This window comes from Octopus sinensis, linkage group LG23 (genome assembly GCF_006345805.1).
Source record: "Octopus sinensis linkage group LG23, ASM634580v1, whole genome shotgun sequence".
Taxonomy (NCBI): domain Eukaryota; kingdom Metazoa; phylum Mollusca; class Cephalopoda; order Octopoda; family Octopodidae; genus Octopus; species Octopus sinensis.
In genome coordinates this window covers 5,366,185-5,376,518 of record NC_043019.1, presented here as the reverse complement: position 1 = coordinate 5,376,518, position 10,334 = coordinate 5,366,185, and the positions used below count along the sequence as shown (strand labels likewise).

Genomic DNA, 10,334 nt, shown 5'->3' with positions numbered 1-10,334 from the left:
TCATGTTTGCTCTTCACGTTTGTACTTTATTTTTACTACTTCTGCTCAATCCATTTTAAAATATTACCTTCGCATCTCACATTTCTGGTTTTTTTCTTCTTTTGACGTCTCTGCTTTTAAATCGTAGTTGTGAGGGCTTTTTTTTTTCTCTGTTGAAAGATGAGCCATTTTCTGGAAGCTGTCCTGCTTCGCTTGTAGCCTTTTTCATATATGATATAAATCATATATACATTTTTTTTTTAAATGGCTGAGAAAATTTTGTTTCGAAAACATTTTGTGAAATAGATTTATATATATAATATATATATATTATATATAGTATATATATATATATATATTTATACATATATATAATACCATATATATATATAACATATATATATATATATATATATATATAATATATAATATATATATATATATATATATAGTATATTATACAACTTATAACAAGGGCAAAAGAAATTAATTTTGTATGCCAATATGCTAATAACAGACTTTTAAATCGTCAATTTCCACATATTATATACCAGCTACAGAAATACGTTGTGCTGAAATCGAGGAAAGCCAGCCAATAGAATTTTTTTTTAAAGTTCGGAATTAATCTCATAATAGATTTTTTCCTCGTCAGTAGAAAATACGAATAGAAATAAATGAAATACCTACATGCGCCGATGGAAAAAAAAGCCGAAGCAAAAATCATATATATATATATATATCGCGATTATTTGGTAAGCGGTTCCGAATTTTACAATCTATAAGTAATATTAATGATATTTTATAAGCTTAAAGCATAAAAGTGATGACCGTGCATTGACTAATAGTCTCGACGGAAAAGAATAGGGGTTGCCGTAACCCCAATCTTTTCCGTGGAGGTCTTATATGCCCCAATATTAGACTATTTACTTTAGTCAATGCACGGTGATCGCTTATAAGCTTTAACCTTATAAATTGTTGTTATTATTATTATTATTATTATTATTATTATTATTATGCCTTTGATTCGGATTATAGGACCCACACCTTTTCCAGACATAAAACTTCCACCACCGTGCTTAGTTGAAGGTCGGATGCATTCTGGATGATATTCTTCGCCCATATGCCTTCTTACATACTTTCTGCCATCACTGCCGAACAAGTTGAACTTTGACTCGTCCGACCACAACACATTCGACCAATCTGCTGGACTCCAATTCAAATGTTCCTTTGTGTACTGTATTCGGGCACGTCGATTTTTTTAAAGAAATCTATCGCTTTTGGAAAGAGAAACTCTTCTTAGAAATCCAAATTCTTTGAGACGTTTTTTTATGGTGGACACTCCAATGGTAAGTTTATATTTTGCCGAATTTATTTTAAAATATCAACAGCGAACATTTTCCGTTTTTTTTTTTTTTAGGGACAGTCTACGAATGTGTCTATCCATTCCTGCCGTTGTTTTTTCTTTGTGGGGGGGGCTAGGTCAAGAGCGGCCTCTATAACCATTGGTTTCTTTACGAAGGTGAACAGCATTGTAGACGGCTTTTAGAGTATCCAAATTCGTTTGAAATAGCTTTATATGACCATTTCAGCCTACTAAGCTGAACGATCCTCGCTCTGCTTTCCATCACAACTATTGGGTTGTCCGGAAAGTTCGTGCCGATTCGAATTATTTTAGAACAAGATTGAGTCCGTAAAATAGGATTTTACTACACCTCCATTTAGAGCACAGTTTAAGCTATCTTTTCGTGGAAGAAGGTTTATGTTCCTATAACCTGTGTTAATTCTGTAACCCTTTAAAATGGAAGCTATGAAAGTTCATTTTCGGCACTTGATGCTTTGAGAACCAAACAAAAATTGCTGCAGTTCGGCTGGGATGTGTTACCCCATCCTCCATATACACCAGATATTGCTCCTTCGGATTTCCACTTATTCAGGTCTCTGCAGAATAGTCTTAATGGTAAAAATTTCAATTCCTTGGATGATGTAAAAAGATACCTTGATGAATTATTTGCCATGAAACCAGCTCAATTCTGAGAAGAGGGTATTTTCAAGTTAAAGGAAAGATGGAGACGCATTGTGCAAGAAAATGGTTCATATTTTGTTGATTAAAAATGTAATGGCAAGTATTTATTGACCTTTTTCTTTCCTTTAAAAATCGGTACGAACTTTCCGGACAACTCAACTCTTCGGTTGCATATCTGTGTGAATAAAATCGTTTTTCTTTGGAATAGAAAAAAGTCTTTCTTTTGCTGGTGTCTCAAATTTAGATTAAATCAGTGTTTCACAAAGGGGAGGCCTATGGGACGGTCGGACAAGTTGTTTTGAGATAATTTGGCTTAAATGTTTGACAACTCAGCACCATCCATTGGATTGGGGCGCGTTTTACTCGTATATATATATAATGGGTAATACTACATGTACTTTTCATATTTTTTATAGTGTGATGTAACTCTTTGGAATAACAATGTTTGTGGCTGAAGAGAGCTTTAAACCATCTTTTATATCAATTATACACTGATGTAAGAAAGGGGTCGTTTTTAAAACTTGAAACACGTGTACCGCGATATCCTTTGTGTTCTGTTTTTGATTTTATTTGATATATATATATATATACACCACACATGCGCACATGGATACAAATATATGTGTGTGTGTGTGTGAGAGAGAGAGAGAGGGAGAGAGAGAACCAGCGTGAGAGAATAAGAGTGAGAGACAGAGTTGTATATAAGTAATATTTCTTTATTATTTCAGAAGTTTAGTGTTGTCGGCAGCCATTTTTACTTAAAGTGTTGTGTTTCCAGTCGTAAAAGTTTCGGCTTAAAACAAATCAGCAACTCGAGACATTTGATAAAGACATCCCCCAGTAATAATGGATGGTGGCTGTCATGGCGTGGATTCTGTGGTGAAAGGAAATATTGAAACACTGTTTGGTGTTGTGAGTAAATGTTCGTTATTCCCGTTGGTGAGGGGGGAGGGGAGTCTGTATATATATGTATGTGTACTTATGTGTGTGTGTGTGCGTATGCGTGTATTGTGTGTTTGTATTTATGTGTTTGGTGTGTGTCTATAAATGTGCGTGAAAGAGAAAGAAAGAAAGAAAGAATGAATGAATGGATGAAAGAAAGGATCTATGAATGAAAGAAATAAATAAAGAAAGAGAGAAGGAATGGATGAATGAAAGAAAGAATTAATGAATGAATGAAAGAAAGAAAGAAAGAAAGAATGAATGAATGAATGAATGAAAGAAAGAAAGAAAGAATGAATAAAATGAAAGAAATAATTAATGAATGAATGAATGAAAGAAAGAAAGAATGAATGAAGAAAGAAAGAAAGAATGAATGAAAGAAAGAAAGAAAGAATGAATGAATAAATGAATGAAAGAAAGAAAGAAAGAAAAATTTAATGAATGAAAGAAAGAATTAATGAATGAATGAAAGAAAGAATGAATGAAAGAAAGAAAAATTAATGAATAAACGAATGAAAGAAAGAAAGAACGAAAGAAAGAAAGAAAGAAAGAAAGAAAGAAAGAAAGAAAGAAAGAAAGAAAGAAAGAAAGAAAGAAAGAAAGAACGTGAGCAGATGCAATCTGACCGTTCACTTTTCAATCACAAAGCCCAGAGTTCGATCCCATTGCTTGACAATTCGTGCAAATGTTTTGACTAAAACCTAATTCAATGCAAAGTGTTGTGAAATTAAACTGAAATGGCCCTCCGTCGATTGCGACGACGACGAGTTGATCCGATCGTGAAATTAGCGTTTGAGTGGCTGAGTACTCCACAGACACGCGCGTACCCTTAACGCAGTTCTTGGGGAAATTCAGCATGACACAGAATGCGACATGGCTGGCCCCCTTTGTATTACAGGTACGACTCATTTTTGCCAGCTGAGTGGACTGGAGCGCAAAGTGAAATAAAGTGTCTTGCTCAAGGATGCAATGCACGGCCAGGAATCGATGTGAGTAAAATGGATTCATTGTAGCTGTAATTTGACGATCAAACCATTCTTGTCACGCCGTGTAACGCTGATTCTACTTGAGAATTCTGGTTGTGTCTCTTTTACACTTTTACTCTTTTACTTGTTTCAGTCATTTGACTGCGGCCATGCTGGAGCACCGTCTTTAGTCGAGCAACTCGACCCCCGGGACTTATTCTTTTTGTAAGCCCAGTACTTATTCTATCGGATTCTTTTTGCCGAACCGCTAAGTAACGGGGACATAAACACACCAGCATCGGTTGTCAAGCAATGCTAGGGGGACAAACACAGACACACAAACATATACGCACATATATATATATACATATATACGACAGGCTTCTTTCAGTTTCCGTCTACCAAATCCACTCACAAGGCATTGGTCGGCCCGGGGCTATAGCAGAAGACACTTGCCCAAGATGCCATGCAGTGGGACTGAACCCGGAACCATGTGGTTGGTTAGCAAGCTACTTACCACACAGCCACACCTGTCTGGGGAGAGTCATTTTCTTTTTGTGCCTTGTAATTTAACACACTCACCGGGAATTAGGCTCACGCGTCTCTGTGGAAAGCTCAACCGTTTTACACGTGAATTCACTTAGTTTTTAGTTGATGAGTTTGTGGAGCAACTGTAAAACCCATGGTCGAAAATGTCAACCGATATGTGTGTGTGTGTGGAGGCGCAGTGGCCCAGTGGTTAGGGCAGCGGACTCGAGATCGGAGGATCGCGGTTTCGATTCCCAGACCAGGCGTTGTGTGTGTTTATTGAGCGAAAACACCTAAAAAAAGCTCCACAAGGCTCCGGCAAAGGGTGGTGGCGACCCCTGTTGTACTCTTTCGTCACAACTTTCTCTCACTCTTTCTTCCTGTTTCTTGAGTAACGCTGCGATGGACTGGCGTCCCGTCCAGCTGGGGGGAACACATACGCCACAGAAACCGGGAAACCGGGCCCATGAGCCTAGCAAGCTTGAAAAGGGTGATGTTTATCGTTTATATATATATATTCTTTTATTCTGGGATAGAATAGGTAGTGGGTAGCGATTTTCTTCATTACTTCAGGGAATGACGACGACCCTGCCTGACACGAGTCCCGGGTTCAGCTGGCTCTGGCTGACAGTACCCGGTATCGGCCCCCTATCCAGGGTTACGGAAAGAAGACAACCATCAAAGAATCCGGAGTGGAGCCCCGTAGGCGGTCTAGTGTCGACTCGACACTCTTCCGGCAACTCCTGCAACCAAGCTGGTGCCAAACGTAATGCTCTGCACTCCTTTAGACTGCGTCAGCAAGGTCGAGAGAGGAATCCTGACGATTGGGCTACCAGGATTTTCTTACATCTAGCCCAGGCCTGCGCAAAAACTGGATGGAGAGACATGAAATGTAAAAACCAGACTGGATTAGTTTATGCGCAACTCCATTGTCTCCCGAGACGAAAGGATGCCAACAACAACAACAATTCTGGAATACAAATTAATTCATTAATTAATCAACATATTCACCTACAATTGTTTCATTTCACAAACGAAATTAAAATTACAAAACATTGTAATTTTAGTTTTGTTTGTGAAATGAAACAATTGTAGGTGAGTATATAAGAACGTGAGCAGATGCAATCTGACCGTTCACTTTTCAATCACAAAGCCCAGAGTTCGATCCCATGCTTGACATTCGTGCAAATGTTTTGACTAAAACCTAATTCAATGCAAAGTGTTGTGAAATTAAACTGAAATGGCCCTCCGTCGATTGCGACGACGACGAGTTGATCCGATCGTGAAATTAGCGTTTGAGTGGCTGAGTACTCCACAGACACGCGCGTACCCTTAACGCAGTTCTTGGGGAAATTCAGCATGACACAGAATGCGACATGGCTGGCCCCCTTTGTATTACAGGTACGACTCATTTTTGCCAGCTGAGTGGACTGGAGCGCAAAGTGAAATAAAGTGTCTTGCTCAAGGATGCAATGCACGGCCAGGAATCGATGTGAGTAAAATGGATTCATTGTAGCTGTAATTTGACGATCAAACCATTCTTGTCACGCCGTGTAACGCTGATTCTACTTGAGAATTCTGGTTGTGTCTCTTTTACACTTTTACTCTTTTACTTGTTTCAGACCCCTGTTGTACTCTTTCGTCACAACTTTCTCTCACTCTTTCTTCCTGTTTCTTGAGTAACGCTGCGATGGACTGGCGTCCCGTCCAGCTGGGGGGAACACATACGCCACAGAAACCGGGAAACCGGGCCCATGAGCCTAGCAAGGCTTGAAAAGGGTGATGTTTATCGTTTATATATATATATTCTTTTATTCTGGGATAGAATAGGTAGTGGGTAGCGATTTTCTTCATTACTTCAGGGAATGACGACGACCCTGCCTGACACGAGTCCCGGGTTCAGCTGGCTCTGGCTGACAGTACCCGGTATCGGCCCCCTATCCAGGGTTACGGAAAGAAGACAACCATCAAAGAAATCCGGAGTGGAGCCCCGTAGGCGGTCTAGTGTTCGACTCGACACTCTTCCGGCAACTCCTGCAACCAAGCTGGTGCCAAACGTAATGCTCTGCACTCCTTTAGACTGCGTCAGCAAGGTCGAGAGAGGAATCCTGACGATTGGGCTACCCAGGATTTTCTTACATCTAGCCCAGGCCTGCGCAAAACTGGAGAGGACATGAAATGTAAAAACCAGACTGGATTAGTTTATGCGCAACTCCATTGTCTCCCGAGACGAAAGGATGCCAACAACAACAACAATTCTGGAATACAAATTAATTCATTAATTAATCAACATATTCACCTACAATTGTTTCATTTCACAAACGAAATTAAAATTACAAAACATTGTAATTTTAGTTTTGTTTGTGAAATGAAACAATTGTAGGTGAGTATATAAATTAATCGATAAATTCATTTGTATCCATTAGATCTCTCTGTTTTCTGGCTCAATAATAATGGTTTTCGAGTAGAAAACTGTCGACCGGAAGTTGGTTTTATATAGATACTGTTACCAGTGTCCACTCCTGTCCACACTCACACCAGGCGGATCTGCCTGTTGGCAAAGTGGACAGGAGTCGTTTGTCTATAGAAAAAAGAAGGATTTTAACTATTCCCAGTGCATTTTCAACTTCTATTTTTCTTGTACATGTCTCTACGAGAGATTTAGAAATTCAATATTTCTGATTTTGATAATCAGTGAATAAACTTCACTGAGTATAAATATATACAATTACGAAGTCGAGGCAAATATCACCAGCCGACCGGTGTCTGCTACTCTAGGCCGATGAAGGACAATGATCCTGAAACACGGTGTCCCTAGATGCAGTTCCGACGGCCGGGGGTGTTTGTCTCCCCTTCGTATATGTATGTAAGGACACAGGGAAAAAATGTGTCGAAGCTGTCAGGAGGCGTTCGATGCCTCCTAGGGCTATACAACGGTGGTGTACCCCCTACTGTCACGTTCTTGTTAGATTGACAGTATACAACCATTCTATATATATATATATATATATATAATATATATATATATATATAATATATATATATATAATTTCGTTTTTCCATTTGGCTTGCAAGATTCTTTGTGTAAATTCGTGTGTTGAAGCATATTTTATTGTGTCTGGGGAGAGTCATTCATTCTCTTTTAGTGCTTTATTATTTAACACACTCACCGGTTCGATTTCCACTCAGTTATTTTTTCTAAAATTTCCATACGTCTTGCAACCTTTTCAACGGTTCAGTAATTTGACTGCAGCCATACTGGAGCACCGCTTTCAATGCATTTTAGTCGAAGAAATCAACCTCAGGACTTATTCTTTGTAAGCCTAGTACTTATTCTATGGGCTCCCTTTGACTTATGGTCACGATAGAAACCAACCTGAAAACGGTGGATTTCCTTGATGTGACCCTGGGCTTTGAGTCCGCTGCCTATAGACACTTTAAAAGGGCAAATGAGTAACTATCGTATATTAACACAGGTTCTTGTCATTCAGTCATAGTTTTGAAGAACCTGGTAAAAAGGGCGTCTTCAGAAGAATCCCCAACCTATCTTCAAGCAAAGAAATTTTTATACTACCATAATACGATGTGGCTCCAGCCGCCAGCGGTTTAAAGCATAGTATTAGTTACATGCCCCTCCAGGAGAAAGCGTCACCGGAAAGTGTTGTGGATCACACCGCATTTCTCTTTAAGGGTAAAAACCCGAATAGATAAGAATTTCCTTAGCTTAGTAGACAAACGCAGGAGTGGCTGTGTGGTAAGTAGCTTGCTAACTAACCACATGGTTCCGGGTTCAGTCCCACTGCGTGGCATCTTGGGCAAGTGTCTTCTGCTATAGCCCCGGGCCGACCAATGCCTTGAGTGGATTTGGTAGACGGAAACTGAAAGAAGCCTGTCGTATATATGTATATATATGTATATGTATGTGTGTGTTTGTGTGTGTGTCCCTAGCATTGCTTGACAACCGATGCTGGTGTGTTTACGTCCCCGTCTCTTAGCAGTTCGGCAAAAGAGACCGATAGAATAAGTACTGGGCTTACAAAGAATAAGTCCCGGGGTCGAGTTGCTCGACTAAAGGCGGTGCTCCGGCATGGCCGCAGTCAAATGACTGAAACAAGTAAAAGAGTAAAGAGTAAACACTTCCCCCGTACAAATAGGTTCAACAAAATATTTAAAAGGTACACCCTGAGAATTACCTTTAGCAATGCACCCAATGTAAAAAAGGATTTTAGCAGGTAGACCCACACCTGAGACATAGGCAGGATGATCATGTAACTGTAACACAACATACCCACTGAACGGGTACTGTAACACGTAGACCGACGTATGCGAGGCAGAGATAACAGCATTAGGACCAAATGAGAAACCAAGCGTGCGAAAGTACGTGGGAGCAACTGAAGGCCCCTTCAGAACCCGCTATAACTACTACAAGTCCACCTTCAATATCCTTGAGAGACGTAACGCTACACCCCTGACCAAACACGTATGGTCATTGAGGGGAAAACGCCACCGACTACAGCATAAAATGGAGAGAAATATAAAGCGTGCTTCAATAGCAGCAGGAAGTGCAGATTATGCCTGGCTGAGAAAAGAGCAATATTAAAACCTCCCAGCACCCAGGCATTTACCTGAACAGCAGAAGTAACACTTTCAATCCTTGCCCCATGAAAAGAAATGCATCCAATCATACCTGCATGCCCCATCATGACTATAATCACCAGATCCCCAGCTTCGGGCTTCTACCAATACCTGGGAGTTCAGCAAAGAGTTTGACCAGAACATACAGTAACGCACCCACAATGGACATAATGGACAACTGTATATATATACACACATACATATATATCTATAAGACAGAGTTTGTGTGTGGTGCGTATGTTCCTTATGGATTCGAAAACTGAGTTGCCGGTTTTGACGTATGAGGTATCAAAAGATTCAGTAATCTTTCTGTTGCCAAATAAAGTATGTTTTTTGCACAACAACTCTTTTTTACAACAAAAATAACCTCGAAAACGACGTCGGGTCGCACAATTTTGAGGTCTTTAACTAAGGGTGGCAACTTTGCCTGAACATCCTTTATGAGAAAATTTTTAAAGAGATACCATCAACTTTATTAGTACTATTTAGTAGATAATCTTTTAATATGAAGTATGTTTGTCTGTGTTTTGTTTAGCCCAGAGGTGCCTCTGCTGTAGCAGACCCATCGCATAGTTTTTTTGTTTTGTTTTTTGTTTTTGTTTTGGGATTTTTTTCCTTTTCTTCCTGAAATACTGTAAATCTGTGTCTTTCTTTTCATGAAAGAGTGTGTTTTGAAAGAGATTTGGCTTCTATTTTTAGTAGCTCAAGTTACCACAGACACCTCTGTTTGTGTGTGTGTGTGTGTGTTTTCTTGTGGTGAGAAAAATGCTTTTTCTCAGAATATTTTGCCCAATAATTTTTTAAGAAATCTGGACATCTTTCTTACTGCTAACCATTCAACTTCAAATAACAATTGTTAATTGATGGAAGTCAAATGGACTGAGATGTACAATACTGTTATAGTATTGAGCGGAAGTTCAATACGAAGTTTTGAACACATTACCTTGTGGTTAGTAATCCATTACCTTAAATTTGAAGCCATTAAGTCTTTAAACATTATTTTACTGGGTTTAGTCTTTTGACTGTCGCCATGATAAGGTATCACCTTCAAAAATTTAATTGATCATTCTGACCTCAGTACGTATTTCAATTTGGTATTTATTTTATAGATCTCTCCTTGATGAACTGCTAAGTTTGAGACATAGTGAGACACAATACTCGAATTACCAACAAATGTAAACACACACACGCACATATTAAGTGCAAGAATGACTGTGTGGTTGAGAAGTTTGCTTCCCAACCACATGGTTCCACGTTCAATT

The 10,334-nt window shown here is 39.2% G+C and overlaps 1 protein-coding gene across 1 annotated transcript in view; it reads right to left on the bottom strand.

Moving 5' to 3' along the window:
• LOC115223665 (cardioacceleratory peptide receptor-like) overlaps positions 1-9,137 on the bottom strand; it is a 42,054-nt gene extending 32,917 nt beyond the window's left edge. The window contains exon 1 of the mRNA XM_036512624.1: positions 9,063-9,137. Coding sequence (XP_036368517.1) covers positions 9,063-9,137 — 75 coding nt within the window. The remainder of the gene's footprint in view (positions 1-9,062) is intronic.
• Positions 9,138-10,334: the final 1,197 nt, after the last annotated feature.